The 18,245-nt window shown below is 39.6% G+C and overlaps 1 protein-coding gene across 1 annotated transcript in view; it reads right to left on the bottom strand.

Moving 5' to 3' along the window:
• Positions 1-17,731, bottom strand: part of qrfprl2.2 (pyroglutamylated RFamide peptide receptor-like 2 gene 2[provisional]) — a 75,755-nt gene extending 58,024 nt beyond the window's left edge. Inside the window, exon 1 of the mRNA XM_002935306.5 lies at positions 16,800-17,731. Within this exon, the coding sequence (XP_002935352.5) occupies positions 16,800-17,142 (343 nt within the window). The 5' untranslated portion in view covers positions 17,143-17,731. The remainder of the gene's footprint in view (positions 1-16,799) is intronic.
• Positions 17,732-18,245: the final 514 nt, after the last annotated feature.

Raw genomic sequence — 18,245 nt, 5'->3', positions numbered from 1 at the left:
ATCAGTACAAGCTCTTACACAGCCTAATAATGGCGCCTATATATAATAAGCGTGGATAGCTTTTAAAGGAGAAGGAAAGTCATTTTGGCATTTTACTGCCAGAAGATTTGCCACAATCAGCGCACCAGAGGTCACCCCTTTAGATTAGAGGAAAGGAGCTTCCATTTGAAGCAGCGTAGGTGGTTTTTCACGGTGAGGGCAGTGAGGTTATGGAATGCGCTTCCTAGTGATGTGGTAATGGCAGATTCTGTTAATGCCTTTAAGAGGGGCCTGGATGAGTTCTTGATCAATCAGAATATCCAAGGCTATTGTGATACTAATATCTACAGTTAGTACTAGTGGTTGTATATATAGTGTATGTATGTGAGTGTATAGATTGGTAGGTGTGGGTTAAGTGTGCTGGGTTTACTTGGATGGGTTGAACTTGATGGACACTGGTCTTTTTTCAACCCTATGTAACTATGTAACTATGTAACTATGTAACATTAGTGTCACCTAGAACAATATATTTATCCTGCAGAAATCATTACCATACCTGAATAAACAGCTTTAGAAGCTGCCATTTTAAGTAGCTTCCTTCCTGCAGCTCTAGCCGTTATAGCTTAGATCACACATTCCTAAGGGAGCGGAGAGGAAGGAGGAGTTTTTAGCATTCTAGTAGAAGGGGGAGCAGGAGAGGGGAGAGAGAAGAGAAATGTGCAGACTCTGGCCTGGCCTGGGAATTAAGGCTTTTTCTGAGAGAGGAAGTCAGACACTGGAACATCATGTTTAGTGAAACAGAATGATGAATAATTGGATGAGCCTGTTTGAGAACACACCTATGTAATGAATGTAGCCAATCACCACACTTACTCCTCTTCATAAAAACTGCAGTGTATAACTAATGACTCACAAAGCCCTAATATGAATTCATTGGAAATCTTGTTGCGCAGGTATCCTATATTTCTCCTGTCACCAGGGCCATACCAGCTGAACATGACTACAGAACAGAACCGCAGATTTACAGTTATAGATGTCAGAAAACCTCTCTGTTATACACATTTGGGGAATTCACAAAAGTGTCAGTAAGTCACAGTTCTCAAAGTGTCAGTCGGTAAATAGTAAAAATGTCATAGACATGACAAATTCACAGACGGTATCTTATATTTTTACGGCTTCGTCCTAATGTCGTCAAATTTTAAAAATTGACGAATGTACTGCAAAAAATAGTCGTTATTGTGCTGTGAAAATGTCGTTTGTGCGCCAAAAAATGTATTTTTATACAGATTAATCTATCAACAATTTTTTTTTTGTTATGGCAGAGACATTTTGGAATAAAAATTGTCAGTAAAAATGGCATGGATACGACTAATTTTTAAAAAGGTCATACACAATAGTCACACCCACTTTTAAGCGACATTTTTTTGAAAACAGTCAGTAGAGGCAGAACAATGATGGAAAATTGGTCTGTGAATAATTTTTTATAACATTTTCTTTTACCAACATTTTTGCGAATTGCCCGCATTGTCTTCATGGCAGAATGTGTAATATAACATTATCCACTGTTGCCTTTTAACCTTCGATCCGTATCGTGATAAACAAATCTGCCCCGTTTCGATTTGCCAAAAAAATCACGAACTACAGGAAAATTTGTTTGTTATGCAACTTTTTTGTTGCGTGTGTCTTTTTTGACGCGACCATGCCCAATTTGACGTGGCTGCAACTTTTTTTGAAACGCAACACATTTTTGGATTGCAAATTTTCCAAAATGCGGAAATTCGCTGCAAATCCATGCCTGGCGAAACAAATCGCTCATTACTAATCCAGACCCAAGAATTCTTCTATATTATGTCAACACCTTATGTTCTAGTGTTGTAAGAATAAATTTGGTTATAAACCCAAAAATTGGATGTGCCCCTTCTACTACATAGAGAGTATGGGATGTTGAAGCATTTACCTGGAATAGAAGCACAAGAGAGCGGGAACTGCCCCATGTTATGTGTGAGTCAGGTGACCTCTTAGTGCAATGTTTTTATTATTATAATTTTTATTAGTAGTAGTAGTATAATTTGTATTAGTAGTATTATTAATACTACTACTACTACTACTACTACTAATAATAATAATAATAATAAAAAGTCAATGAGTGACATCTGATTGACAGTTGGTAGCTCCGCCCACTTCTTATAAACATAAACTGCAGTTACACAGTGACTAACTCTGCAAAATTTAGGGACCATGGTATTAAAATATATATATATATATATATATATATATATATATATATATATATATATATATATATAATCATTTTGTTACCACACCCCCATTTTACAACATTTGGCAGGTTATTTAATGTTTGAACACATTTCTGGGGGTTTCGGGGTCTTGTTTTATGTGTTATTACAGTTTTGTTAAAAAAGCTGAAACTGCCCTTTAAGTTTATTAGTTACAATTGTATCTAAGTGGAGGTGTTGAGTATTCTGGGCTCTTTGCCAAAAGCTACTGATCTAGTTAAGTATGGGAAACTTTGTATCTTTTTGGCATTCAGTGCAGAAGATCAAAGTAAAATGAGAATCTGGGACTGTGGGCTGAGCTGTTAAAATACAAGTTGGGCGGTATGCACAAGTCATCTTCTAAGAGAGGACTCATCTTTGGGCATAAAGATTCTGCTTTCTCTCATTCAGTTCCTTATTATAGTGCACAATAAGCTGTGATTGAAGGTTTTGTGTGTGTGTGCCAATTTTTCTTGTGCGTTCAGGAGAGCATAATTCTTTACTATAAGTAATAACCGTAATGCAATCTAAGCGCTCCCCGTATTGCACATTCCCCCTTTCCCCAGTGATCCTGCTGCTCCACTACCAGATTTTAGCTCAGTTGTTCTCTTTAAAGCATTAATACATCCTTACTATGTTTACTGACTCATCTGCACTATTGGGTCTGGACAATCTGACATGGATCAAATTAATTAATTATTAGAATGAATTATTATAAATTATTTTCTGCAAGCATCTTTGTATGATTATTTGATTTCTTTGATCCACCTACGATGCTCGCTTGACATCAGACAAAGGTTCTGTTTAGCACTCGTGCCTTAAGGCACCACACTGAGCAGGAACTTTGCCAGCAATGAAGATGGGGCTGATTATAGCTGGATCTAGAAGGGGGTATCAGTTGGTTCCATATGGATGCTTGGCTGCTGTACAAAGGGAATGGCACGGCATCTCTCTGCAGTTGTAGGCGTACTTGCGCCAAAGCTTTGTTCTCCTTTATTACACTCATAATGAAGACAGGTTTGCTATGCTGCATTCATATGCAACAGAAAAGCCTTTAGTAACTTGGCAGCTGTGTTTGGAGACATTTCCAGTACAGCAGGTGCAACATCCAATCCAGATGCCTGCTAAATACTCTATCTGTGTGTATTGCCCTACAGACCAATATGGGATTGCAGCTGAAATGCACACAGAGCAAACACAATGGGCAGACAGATTCTAATGATTTCTAAGCAAATACAGTATCCAAACAAGCTGTAATTTGTTCCCACTTTTTCTTTTCCAGCTCTAGAAGAAATGTTGTTGTCTTGAAGCAGCTAGTACAGTACTCAATGAATTCCCATTTTCATGCATATAGCACACCCATCTCATCGCACCTATTTAAAATTAATTCATCATAATAAATTAATTTCCCTCTTGTTAATATTATGCATAAATAGCATCATTTGATCATTAAAAAGTTGGGTCTGTTTGGGTGATGCCAAGTTAAAAGCATATTTTTTTCTACACCATGGAAAGGTCATTTTGTAAATTAAGGTCAAATTGACCACCAGCTTTAGGCCAGTAACACACGCGGAGATTAGTCACCCCACGACTAATCTTCTCTAGCAGTGGCTACTGCTATTACTGCTTTCCTACCGGTAGGAAGACGTACGGTATATGTCGCTTCGTTTTACTTCACTTTCTAAAGTCGCCCAAAGTCACCTTGAGAGGAAACTTTGTCCGAATTCGGAGGTTAGTTGCCACCGTTAGAAGAGATTAATCGCGGGGCAACTAATCTCCCCATGTGTCAGTGGCCTTAAAAGTGTTTAAATCTCTAATTGCTGATGTTTCAGAAGCCACAATATAATTATTTTTCAAAGCAGATAAAAGCATACATGTTCAATACACAAATATAGAAATTCCCCTTAGAAAGCAACCAGTTATTTGTTTTGTCCAGGAAAAGTACAGGTAATAGACTTGAAATCAGGTCAGTCACTGTAGTTAAAATCCCAGGACTAATTGGCAATACCACTCTGAATGCCAGCCGGGGTGAGATTTGGGGTACATTCTTGTTTGATGCCCTAGGTATTTTTGGAACCATGGTAGGATGACTCATAAGTTATTTTTTTATAATATCTATAAATTTGCTATGCGGTATCCCTGATAAAAGTTGATGACTCAAGCCTAAGTAGGCAGAATACTGATTGGTATACGGGGGCCTCCTGATGGCCTGTCCAGAATCTATTTAGCAGGATAATTAGAGAGAGATATTTATTGAAAAAAGGCCAAGAGTGTTGGTGACCAAATCAGGTAAAGATCCTCTGGTTAAGCAATGTTGCCAGACTAGCAGATCTTACAGTTTATACCCAGCATTAGATCCTGTTTTGTTGGGATAGTCCTAAAAAGTAACTTTAAGTTAGATAGAGCTTATTTTTATTGAGTCAGGCCAGTTATAATTGGGAATGGATAACTTTCTCTGTGGAATTAGATTTGGGGTACATACTTGTTTGATGCCATTATTAGGTATTAGGTATTAGGCATTAGGTATTAATTGAACCATAGTTGGATAACTGAAAAATAACAATCACTGTAACTATGTTATGTGGTATAGAGGTCCCTGCTGACTACTGGCTTAAGGTGGGCTTATAAAAGTTGATAAAACACAGAAAGAAATCGCCAGCGCTCGGTCTAACCCACGCTGTAGTGTTGACCAGCTGCTAGAAACACACTATTGTGCCAGCGCTCGGTCCAACCCACAATCTGGAGTTGACCAGCTGCTATAAACGATAAAAAGCCATTAAATATACACAAAGAGAAAGAAAGTTTGCCAGCGCTTAGTTTGCCTTTAAAAATAATTTTTACAAAAAATGAGGTGTTAGTACCACACTTTGGCCAAAATATGTAAGCTCACGTGCCACGTCAAGGCCCCTCACTGTACGTGAGTCCTACACTGTCTAATGACTTTGAGTCTGTGATGCAATTAAAATAAAGTCCCCCAGAAAACAATGTGACTGAGTAGTAACACCTATTGCACCTACCTTTAGCTCAAAAAGGCTCTAGTGGGAAAGCAGGGAGCTTTTAAGCCCCAGCTCATTAACACACACATGAAAGTGATTCATTGGTTTAAAGGCTACATAGCAGCTAGAAGCAAAATTTGGCTACAATTTGTACACAAAACACAGAAAGAAATCGCCAGCGCTCGGTCTAACCCACGCTGTAGTGTTGACCAGCTGCTAGAAACACACTATTGTGCCAGCGCTCGGTCTAACCCACAATCTGGAGTTGACAAGCTGCTATAAACGATAAAAAGCCATTAAATATACACAAAGAGAAAGAAAGTTTGTCAGCGCTTAGTTTGCCTTTAAAAATAATTTTTACAAAAAATGAGGTGTTAGTACCACAGTTTGGCCAAAATATGTAAGCTCACGTGCCACGAGTTGATGACTCTAAACTAATTATTGGCTCTTATATGGGGCCCTCCTTATGGCCTGCCTATTTAGAATCTATTGAACAGGATACCCAGAGACAGATATCTATTAAGCAAAGACCCAGAGTGTTGGTGGCCAAATCAGGCAAAGATCCACTTTTGGCAACCTCCCCAGACTGGTGGATCTAATAGTTTATACCCAGCTTTAGACTGTGCCCACCTCTCAACAGATCTTGTTTTGGTTGTACAGTCCTGAAAAGTACATTTGAATTAAGTAGAGCTAGTTTCTATATGGTAGCTTCTAGTGAATTCAGGGTATGGCCAGTTATAACTGGGGATGGCTTGGGCATATTAAAAACATGGCCTTAATTTTTTTTTTTTAATCTAAAACGAGGAATAAAGTATCATTACATAGGTGTCCTTTACATGAGATGAGCAGAGATGAACACAGGGCAAGAAGCAAGGTAAAAAGTCCCTACATTCAGGTCATCCAGTAGCCCTTGGTCACACTACAACAGGGGATTATGAGAAGCTCCAGATATTTATTTTTTTTCCAATTAATTTTTAATGAATTGATAAATGTGTATCTATAGATTTACAGATGTAGATATAGATAGATCAGTTGAGGCGCTTGAGGCACCAACTCATCATCAGGACCCTGGAGCTCCGAGCCTCGGGCTGTGCCCTACTCAGTGACCCTCAGTATCTGCACTGTCAGGCACAACAAAGCTATTTCTGCAGAGAGGAAACTGTCTCTAAAGATGAATACTATAAGGAACATGCAGATAAACTGACACGAATGAAGTCTCTGCAGCTCTATACAAACACATCAATGCGCCACCATCTACTGATTTTATGTCAATTGCAATAATATGTGAAAAAAAATGTTTAAAAGCAGTTTAACCATGCCCATAAGGACTAAACTATTAAGCACACAATGCATCATTCATGATAATGTCACAAAAATATAAAATTTGCTGGAAGGTACGACATAGGCGAATTGCAACCATGTTAGAAGAGATTTACTAAAGTCATTTACCATGATGCCCAGGAGAATGTGTCCTATAAAAGTGGCTTAAATGCCATAGAAAGTAGGACATGACTGAACTGGATATGCTCCTTATGGGAGGCAGCAAACTGACCCTTTCCCCTATAGGATCTGTTATCGGGTGCAATAATTAATAGGTATAGAAATCATATTCTTCGGTTGACAAGATGCTGTTGTACAAGTATACTGTATATTAAATGTTTAAGGGCAACTATTATTGCAATAATACATCTATCTAACAATTACTAGTTGATATTTTTCTGTACTGTTTTCTCCTGCGGCATATGTGAGTTCCAGATTTACTGCAAGTTAAACTAGTTCTACTAAGGGCAAATTGATGCTTTAAAGGGGTGGTTCACCTTTCAGGCAACTTTTAGTGTGTAATAAAATGTCCTACTCTGCAATTGATCTTGATTCATTATTTGTTGTAGTTTTTGAATTATTTTCTTTCCTCTTCTACATCTTTACAGCGTTCAAATGGGGGTCACGGACTCCGGCAGCCAAAAAGCTATTACTGTGAGCTTACAACTTTATGACTATTGTTCCTTTTTATCCCTTATCTTTCTATTCAGTTCCTCTCCTATTTATAGTCCAGTCTCTTATTCAAACCGCTGCCTGATTGCTAAGATAAACAAGACCCTAGCAACCAGATAGCTGCTGAAATTCCAGACTGGAGAGCTGCTGAACTAAAGCTGGCCATACACGCACCGATAATATCGTACGAAACCTCATTTCGTACGATATTCGGTGCGTGTATGGCAAGTCGGTGAGTCGACCGATATCGCAGGAGGCTGCAGTCGACTCGCCGATTGGGCCGGTTAAAAGATTTCGATCGGACACCATAGAAGGCGCCTGAGCAAAATCTGCCTGGAGAGAGGAGAGAGCTGTGTGTCTCTGGCACAGGAAAACAAAGAGACAACAAATCCTGTTTCTTTTGACAGAGAGTCAGTGCAGCGTTTCTGTGAGTGCTTATGGCTGTATTTACATAGACCTTTCTGATAAAGCTTACTTAGTTTTTACCTTTCCTTCTCCTTTAAAGAGTTTAAAAAGTTATGGAAAAAAATGATTAACTTAGCTATGAAACATATTTACAGTAGCCAGCTCCCATTCAAATATGTATATTATTTTTGGCTATGAAGAATAAGAGCAATATCCTTACTAGAGACCCGAATAGGAGCATTATAGAAGCGTGCAAGGCATTGTGGGGTATGGAGTCTTGGCTAGAGGAAAACTATCTCTATAATTGTACATGTAGTAAGAACCAGCAGTGATCAAAGGACAGAGGGATGCTACTTTCAATAGCAATGTAAAACCTCAAAACTTAATGTAAAATTGCTCACCGCCTTCTTCTAAGCACTTTTGCAATTTAGATTAATTTTGTTTCATTATTTTATTTTATTTTAAAAGACATTCCTTTCTTCAGTGAATTAATTTATAGCCGGCTGGCTGGTGGTGGCGGTGTGGTTCGGAATTCATAATATTAGCAGTTTAATGGTTAGGAAAGTGCTCTGAGCAATCCCACGTTCATTTCTTTTGATGGTTTATATTTATTGTAAAAGCTCTGCACTTTTGAAATTAATGTATATTGAAAAGGGGCTTTAAATTACATTTGCTTACATTTTTTTATTATGAAAAATGATCTATTTGGGATTACAACCCCCTTTTCTACCCCTTTAATGAAGTTAAATGGAAAAAAGAAGTGAGGTGCAACAAACACACGCAAAGTAAATGGCTTCCCTTCACCCTGCTAGCATGCACATAATGATATTGGATACAAGTCTTACAGAGTAACACATTCCCTATTTATTTTCTAGAGGAAAACTCATTTGACCTTAGCTTCAATAGATGAATCATGTGCCCTAAACAAATAAATCACCTCATTGCATTATAGACAGCTCATTGTTATAGCTGAGAGGCACGTGAGGACACCAAGTTGTATTACTGAATAAAGAAAGCAGTAAGAATAGCGTGGTAAAGCAGCAAAATCAAGGGCATCAAGCTTCTGCCCCTAAGCAACTAGGACATGCAGCTCCAATTACCCTTAGCCATCACTGTAGCTTCAAACAGTAGATAAATAAAATGCATTTATGAGCACTTTATATGTGCCCGGGGGGTACTGAGGTTTTTTTCATGTCTGAAGGATATATATGTGTATGTGGTAGGGTGGCTATACACTATAAGATCCGCTACTTTGGCAAGGTCACCAAACTACGGGAATAGGAGCCCTTGTCGTAAGGACCACATCAATAAGCCCATGTGGTCCCTGATCCAAAAGGAAAGTCAAACCCGGGCAGTTTTTCTACTGAGAATAGCTAACAGAGGAACAGGGGGAGGGAATAATTAGACATTGTACAACGATAATTAATATGGGTGACCTATAACTTTGTCTAATGAGGGACCTTCAAGGAGTTGACACATGCTAGAGCGAGACATAGTTGTACCAGCTGGTTCCTGGGGGTTACCAGGGGGTTCCCATATATTTAATAAATTATTAAGGGCCATTTAAAATGCCCCAAGTGGTGTGTAAAGTGCCAAAAAGGCCACAATTGAGCTACTCTGTAGTCCCCACTTGGGTGAATAGCCACAGGCTTCTGCACTCCATTTCAGAGCACAGAGACCTGCAGACTGCTGTGTGAAATTAGTGTGACCTGCGTTAGGCCACACTAAATTTAAAATGGGTGGGGGGGAGGCATGTAGGCGTCCTAACCTCTCTCCCCCTACCTACCCCAAACTGCTTGTGCTTCATTTGGATATGCAAGTTAGGGAATGGAAGGAGGCGCAGCATGCATTGGGGCCCTGACACTGGGCTCCTGACTCTGCTCTCTCCATAGAGAACCAGTTTCCAATCTAGTGATCCATACAGAGTGCTACAACCCCAGGGGGTGAAAGTGCTATTAAATGAGCATTAATGGGTGTGCTCTAAAGACTAGTAAATGAGCACTAAGTGGTATAAAGTTGTATGAAAGACTGTAGACCCATATGGAGGCCAATATGCATCAAAGTTCTAAAAAAAAAAATGTGTTTTTGTTCCATCCCCCTAGACAAGGAAGCCTGAAACAATTAATGTGTTGTCATGATTCTTGCTACAGTTACTGTAGCTCTAATCTAGCATCAATGTCCCATAAAGTCTAAATGTGTGAGTCTGAGCTTTCAGAAGGAGCCAGCGCTACACATCAGAACTGCTTTCATGTAACCTATTATTTCTCCTACTCCCATGTAACTGGAGGAGTCCCAAGCCTGACTTGGATTTCTTACTATTGTGATTACTAGTGCTATTCTGATACCTACTGGGATGCTATCTTGCTGCCTTTCCATTGTTCTGCTGATTGGCTTCTGGGGAGGGATATCACTTCAACTTGCAGCGCATCAGTAAAGTGTGACTGAAGTTTATCAGTCACATAGCTGTGGCACCCTGGGAAATGAAAAATATCGCCATGTGAAATTTAAAAATTAAATATAAAGAAATCTGTCTGTGTTTTTGAGAAATAGACTTCAATGCAGGATTCTACTGGAGAAGCTCTATTAACTGATGTGGTTTCCCATTTTCAGACATTCTATCTTGCCTATCAATACAAGTTATGTTTTATTTTGTCCAAAGCTACCGTTTGGGGTGCTTTGGTGGTAGGGTGCAGTTATGATCACAATTGTTGGGGTTTTTTTTCATTTTCTCATAGGCATTTTCATTTTAAAACTTGGCACTGATTTTCAGTTTCAGTGCTGCGTCAGGAGGATTTACGATGCTCTCTAGCACGGGCTGCTGGCCACATCATATTATGAAACAGCCGTACTCCCACCCCGTGCTGCGCGTTGTATTTTTAGCAGTAGCAGTAGCTTTTCTGCCCATAATTAAAACCCTTACATAGTGCACAGTCTGTAGCACAATTAATTTCATTTTTCATAACACTCCCCCCTGTAAAGCTTAAATAAAGTCTGTTAGACAGTAATTGTTACAATTATTGATTAGTTAATGGGTTTCGGGTACCTGCAACTAATGTATGAAATTGTAACGCTTTAGAACAAAAGGTGGGGCTGCGGTCTTGGAGCAGTGGCAGGGGGGCTCAGCCTGAGGCAATTTGCTGTACTACATACAAGTCCTGACTAAAGGTCAAGTACAGTGAGATTTGGGGGGAATATGTATCTGCTGTCCTCAGACCTATTACAGGTATGGGTTTGATTATTTGGAAACCTGTTATCCGTGAAGCTCCAAATTTAACCAAATAATTCAAATTTTTAAAAATGATTTATTTTTTCTCTGTAATAATAAATCAGTACCTTGTACTTGATCCCAACTAAGATATAATTAACCCTAACTGAAGGCAAAACAATCTGATTGAGATTAATTAATGTTTAAATGTATTCTTAATAGACTTAAAGGAATACTGTTGGATAAACTTCAGTCACAATTTACTGCTGAGCTGCAAATATTGCCCCCTCCCAGCAGCCAATCAGCAGAACAATGAGAAGGGAGCAAGATAGCAGCTCCCAGTAGGTATCAGTATAGTACTCAATAGTAAGAAATCCAAGTCCGGCTTGGGACTCCTCCAGTTACATGGGAGTAGGAGAAACAATAGGTTACCTGAAAGCAGTTCTAATGTGTAGCACTGGCTCCTTCTGAAAGCTCAGACTCAGGCACAATGCACTGAGATGGCACCTACACACCAATATTACAGCTAAAAATACATTTATTGGTTCAAGAATAAATGTTTAAATACTAGAGTGAGTTATTTAAGGTATAGCAAAAAAATCATCCCTTTAAAGACATCCCTTTAAAGAATGGAGATACAAATTATAGAAAGATCCTTTATCCAGAAAACCCCAGTTACCAAGTATTCCAGATAGTAGATCCTATACCTGTATTAAGTAAGAAATGGAAAGCAGCATCTTACTTATATGCCATTAATGTATATACTGTTATGTGAAAGATATGATTGTTATGACTATACCGAGCATTCTGGATAACAGGTCCCATCCCTGTATTCAAATAGCAAAGATAAACTGCATCTAAATTGTTATGAAATAGAGGTATTTTCAGAAAGGAGTGCAAGCTCATTTATTTGCTAAGCACAGTTGTTGTTTCTGAATTGATGCAGCATTCCACAACTGAAAGAAAAGATTTATACAAAGGATTTACATTCTTGGCACTCAAGATCTTGCATACAAGGCTCTCAGTATCTGTGGCGCCAAGCCATGGCTAGCAATATCACAGCTGTGACTGACATGTGAGCCACTCACTGGCTGGCAATTAGGCAAGCGTCTATCTTTAGCTATTAAACTTATGGGATGTGGCTCCATCTAAAGGAACAAAAGATGCTAATTGGCTGAATATGACTTCAGGCCAAGCAGTTAATGCATCATGTTATCCCATTTGTTTATTATAATGGCAGAGAATGTGACTAACCCCTAGTCATGAGGGTGATAATGATCCAGGCAATTTTGAGTCCTTGTTTTATGATACCATTTTGAGCTACAAAGGATTTTGGAGTAGAAATTCCAGGGCTGGATCATTATCTCCCTGATAACTTGGGGTTAGTTGACATTACTGTTATGGTTATATGCACAGGGGCCATGCAATTATTCCCCACCCTTTCAGTTATTCTGTACTTTATATCACAGAGTACAGGAAAGAATTATAAGTGAGGTTAGACTGTGACTATAAGGAAAGTCTGGAACCCTGGCCACAAAAATAGCTATTTAAATAACAGGCATGTCCAACTTGAATGCAGCTCCTAGCACCCAGACAGTCTATATATATATATATCTATATGACCCCACAGTCACGGGGGGCCCAGGCAGCAGGGTGCCCAAACCACGTGGCCTGCTATACCTTAGCCTCCCCCTTTCTGTGTCGTACACTTTCAAAAGCTTTTTCTGGAGGGGGGCCCAGCATGACCAATTTACACCGCAAACTCACTGCTACTATAGGCACCATTACAAAAAGGTTACAAAAATGTACTGTATGACTGCAAGTGCTATGTGCAAAGTGTAATTTTGGATGCAATTCACCATTTTTACCCACAAAGCAGCTTTTTTCCCCAGAACTCCAGTGTTATTAAGGCCGAGCACAAAGTTGCAGCTACTGCTTGCACTTTGATGCAAACCAGGTGCAAATTGTGTCCAGCATTTTCAGAGTAAAGGTTGTGTCACTTCTGGAATATGCACTGAATACCATTCATTCACCCGTTGATGCAACCTGCTTTGGGATCTCTCAACCTACTCCCACTCCAGGCTTCCCCAGGATCAATAGGCACAATGCACTCTATTCTGTGGATAAACATAATGCACACCCAGGCCCACACTGGAAATCTGTGGATTCTGGCAAATGCCGCCCAGGCTGCTAAAATGTCCCCCTTTAATTTTAGGAATAACATTGCTGGTTGGTAAAGATTTCCATGAATTATCTGCAAAGAGTCTGACCAATCCCAAGTACCAGAAGTAATTGCTCAGTTCCAAGCACTACTCAACTCTATTAGAAATTCAGACAGTAGTAAAAAATAAACAAGGCCATTAAATGATGGAAACTCAGCATGCAGCCGCTCTCCTCCCAGAGGCCCGTGTTCCAGGACAATTTAATGATTTGTGTGATTAGCCTAATATCTCCCTGAAGAAGCACTGTAAATGGTTTAAATTTACACTGAAGAACCAATCCCAGCTCTGAGCTTTCAAAACTCAGCTGCGCGAAGCAAAAAAAAGAGCGAATGGACCAGCTGATCCTGGCTTGTCATATTTTGGCTGTTGCCCATGAAACCAAATTTAAGTAATGTGGCTCATCTAAGAGGCTTACTGAATGCTGATTATATACTAATTCTCCTACCCATACTTAAGAGTGCCAGTTTACATCTATCTATTTAGCAGCTCTCTGTACATAATGTGTGCATTCCATGTATCTGCATAATGAGGAATGTATATCTGAGTGCATGAGGGATAGAAAGAAGAGAAAAGCAGGTCAGTGGGTAAATGAGGAATATAATTAGATTCAATAGAATAAGCCGGTCAGGAGACTCAGCATTAAGAGGGAAGGATTGTCACTGTCGCTGGTAGAAGAAAGGTTAATAGAAATTCAGCAGTAGGTAGTATGCAAAGGGGCAGATCTCTGATTGGGAGATAATGGCAATGTCATTTTGTTGGCATAGCTTCAATACCTGCGGTGACCAGAGATATGACATTGTTTTATATACTGTCAGGCAGCCAGGATAGACTCTATGTGCCTAATTATTTCTGAAGGATCCCTTACACAACCGTAATTGAATGGAACTGTTCAGAAGACGGACTGAATGAGCGAGGACCCGATTCATGCACAGACATAAGTGGCCACCACAGGAGTAGCACCTTATCTGGGACTGTAAAGTGCCTGGCTGGCTGGCTTAATATAAGTATAAGCACGGGAGGAGAGATGTTCCCTTTCATTCTTGGTTACATGCCCCACGAGATTGTACAGTAAAACTGAAGGGCGCAATTATGGAACCATGGGGTAATACAGTCAGAACACAAACTGCAATAAACATATATAACATAAAATGTTTAGAACACATTTATACCTAGAATAGATTTTAGTTCTTTATGATGCATGGGGTATGGACTTAATCTGATCATTTCTAGTGCATGTTTTTTACCGTTTGGTCCAATTAGTAACACTCCATGAATTTTTAAATTAGCTATGAGTGTGTTTAGCATAATTGGTCATTTATTATTAGGAAATATTAGACCATTCTTTCTTCTGGCTTCCCCAGACCCAGTTGTCTATGACACTTCATATGCAGGAAGTGAGCCAACCCAAAGGTACAAACAGAATGGACCCAATATCTGTTACTAGAAGGCTACAGACATATATAATCCTATAGCTTTGTATTGGCCAAACATATGTCTGCAAATTTAATGTTTTAATGACTTCAAATCGCTACTCAATAAATCTTTGATATATTAACTGAGCATCTCAGTTACAGCCAAAGGACCATGAGTGTCTGCAGTTGCCTATTAATGTGTTAATTCTATCTCCACTGCTGAAAGCATATCCTACTGAGTGCTATTTATTGCCATAGTGCCCCCACCCCTTCACACACTGGTGTTTGTAGCCAAGTGCCAGCTATTGTACCCCGGGGGGGAAATATGCACATGTTTCACTGAGACCAATGGTGGGGAAACACATCAGCCCCAAGAAACAAGCAAACTCTAGAGGTAAATAAGTACTTACTATCATTTCATTATGTGCCAGAGCTTTACAGAGATTATCCATTATCAATATTATCACTGTCCCAATGGAGCATACAATCTAAGTTCCTTATTACATTTTAGCATACCAGGGTCAATTTCATGAGTAGCCATTAACCTACAGGTATGTGTTTGGAGTGTGGGTGAGGACCAGAAAAAACCCACACAAACATGGGCCGAACATGCAAACTCCGGGTCAGAATCGAACTCTGGTCCCCAACACTACAAAGCAACAGGACACACATTTAGTTGCACTTTACTGATACAAAGAGGTATAAATGAGATGAGCAGAGGCATATAACATGCTCACAAAATTGTTTGGGTTAGCCCTGTTTGTGCGTATCACTATTCATCATCTATAACTGTACAATCCCTGAATACATAACACCTGTGGGTCCCTGGGCAAAGCTGTCCAAATGCCAGTACAAGTGTGAGTTGTCTTGTCTGAAAGGGAAAGTTCACCAGCCTAGAAAAATAACCAATTAGGAGCAATTGTTTCCTATTAAGCCCACACATTTAGAAGCATACCTTACATGCTCAATTTGCACAGTTATTATACATATATCCAAACCTAATTCCTAACTTAAATGCACCTAGCAGAGGGGCATATAGTTATCCTTTACGCTGGTGAAGAATTTCTAAGTAATATAGAGCTATCTTTCCCTACGTAAGCCTTCCTGTCATTGCAGAGACAGAGGGGACACTGGAGGTAACAAGATTTACCCTAAAGAGTTATTGTTCTGTATCTATCATTATGTATCATCCCCTCCCCACATTATATATACTTATAGTCTTTATCATTTATATATATATATATATATATATATATATATATATATATATATATATAGCACTGACACATTTCTGCAGCACAGAAAATTCATCATTCACACGTTGAATCACTCCTTGCCCCAGTGGAGCTTACAGCATAGATCAGGTCTCTATCGCATATTCAGTTCATTATATGTATGTAAACATTCACTATATGGTGCAAAGTAGATTTCAGGGTCAGACAGGCTATGGAGTGTTAGTAGAGACCAGTTTCTTTTTTACCTTAATAATATGTTGGATGATTCTGGGAGTTGCAGTTCAGAAACATCTAGGGACCCAAGCTTAAGAAACAATGGTGTCTAACAAATAATAAATGTGCCCAGGAAATCTCGGGGGTTACTAAGCGAGAGCTGCAGAAGAGCTCAGTGTAAGCAAGTGGAGACGATGAACTAGTAGATGTCAGGGCAGCCAGTCAGTTCTTTGTACATTATAGATGTAAATATTACTATATAAACAGGTTACCAGTGGAAGGCAGGTTGTACTAAGTGTACTCATTAAGGGTAACTTTCAGTACTGCATGTATTATTCAATGTGCTTTTCCAGCAGCATGGCTCACACATGGCCAGGCAGACACAATACTCCTAGACTTGCCTGTCTGGCATCATACATATAAAGAGTTGCAACCAAGGGCAGTGTGGGCGTCTGCTCACTTACACACAATAACATCTGTGAAATGTCTAGATTCTGCTCTAAACCACAATTGTTAAGGAAACAGATACCTTTTATTTTGGTGATTACAACCCAATACTTCTAGCATTACATATACAAACACACATAATAATAGGGGCAGCAACACACCAAATAATGTGAGGACATAATATACATTTAAAAGTAATGTATGGTTGTTTCAGAAGTTATCATTTGCATAAAAGAAGCAGGAGCTGCCTTTGTATTAGCACTTACAGTAAGTGGCCATGAAGAGGAGTTTAAAAACCAGTTATGGTTTTTAACATGCCCATAGGATGAAGGACAACAATGGGACTGCCATTGCAAGGAAATCAGTTACATAGACAGGCAGATGTACTCTGTAAATGTATGCATAAAGTCTGCTTACCTCCCAGCCACTCCGAAGAGATGTTCTGCAGCAGAGTGAAAGGGATACAGAAGAAAGTTACAAGCAAGTCACTGCAAGCCATTGAGCAGATGAAGATGTTGGTGACTGTCCTCATGGCCTTCTTTCTAATAATGATATAAACCACCAGACTGTTGCCAAAAAGAGCCAGGATAAAAATGATGATGTACAAGACCAGGAAGATGGCCTTGGCACTGAGGGGCAGCTCAGGGATATAGACTAAAGGTTTGAGGCCATAGGCAGCAATGAACTGGAGCCTGGTCATGTTGTGCTCCTTCAGCAGTTGGCTTAGGGTTTCCGGAGTTATGTTGAGTCTTCTGTCCATGGTGCTGAAGTTTGAAGACAATAAGATCTCTCACACAGCAGCTCCCCAACCAGGATGACTAGACAAGTAGACCCAGAGGACAGAACGACTTGGAAGCATATGAAAGTTTAAGTACTGAAATAAAACACTGCAAAAATGATTGAATCTGTAATAACCCATGGCCCCCATAGGGTTCTCCAGGAGGAAACTTTTACCCCACAAACTTTGCTGGCTTTCTCCTTGCATTCTGAAGGGTTCTACTTTTCTTCTTCCAATGAGGCATCTGTGTAGAAACAAGAAGAGAATCTCTCCTGCTCTTGTTGTGAAACTACTGTTCCCTCCCCTGTCTGCCTGGCTAACAACACAGAGGGCAGTGTAGCCTCAGCTGTGCTATAAAAGTGCTGCCTGAATAACTGCCTGCTCGCTGCACTGCTGCTTACACAAGACGACACAAAGGAATGCTATTTGCTGGCAGGGCATGTGGATTCCAGCGATATGACAGGCAGGCTCTGCCTTTTAAGAGCACAGTTCCAAGATGTTCTATAGATTTGTGTGTGCTCACAACAGGAGGCAGCCCGGCATGTGCATGTAATGAGGAAGATAAAAGGTAATTTTTAAGATATGCACCTACTCTCCAAGCTGCAGAACTGAGACCACACGTCAAGCTGGAAAACTAGAGCTGTCTCCTTGAGGGCAGACTAAGTAAAAGAAAATGTTGCTTCTATAGGGTCTGTGAATTTAGGCACAACATGTCCACTGTTTGGAAGTCAGAGAACGAAAGTTGTATCAGTGACTCAGAACAGGACTAGCAGCTGGTAGATTCTTTTTATGTATTTATGTTTCTGCTTTGGGGAAAAAACTAAATTGAGGAGAAGCAGATGGGATGAACAGGCAAGCTTTGTCACGGAAATATGGAAATATGTCTTGGAACATGCATACAGAACAACTGCATGCTATTCCCAAAAACTGTAGCCCAGCCACAAGATTTTAAAGGGTAATGGTCTATATTCTATAGAATAAAGAACAGAATGTGACTGGAAACAGAAAGACCGGCATGAAATAATTACCTACACACTGCCCATATCTCTCAGTATTACTTTACTGTACCTGCCCATATTTCTCAT

This window comes from Xenopus tropicalis, chromosome 3 (genome assembly GCF_000004195.4).
Source record: "Xenopus tropicalis strain Nigerian chromosome 3, UCB_Xtro_10.0, whole genome shotgun sequence".
Classification (NCBI taxonomy): Eukaryota; Metazoa; Chordata; class Amphibia; order Anura; family Pipidae; genus Xenopus; species Xenopus tropicalis.
Note: the sequence above shows the minus strand (reverse complement) of the source record. Positions and strands in the feature narration are given on the sequence as shown.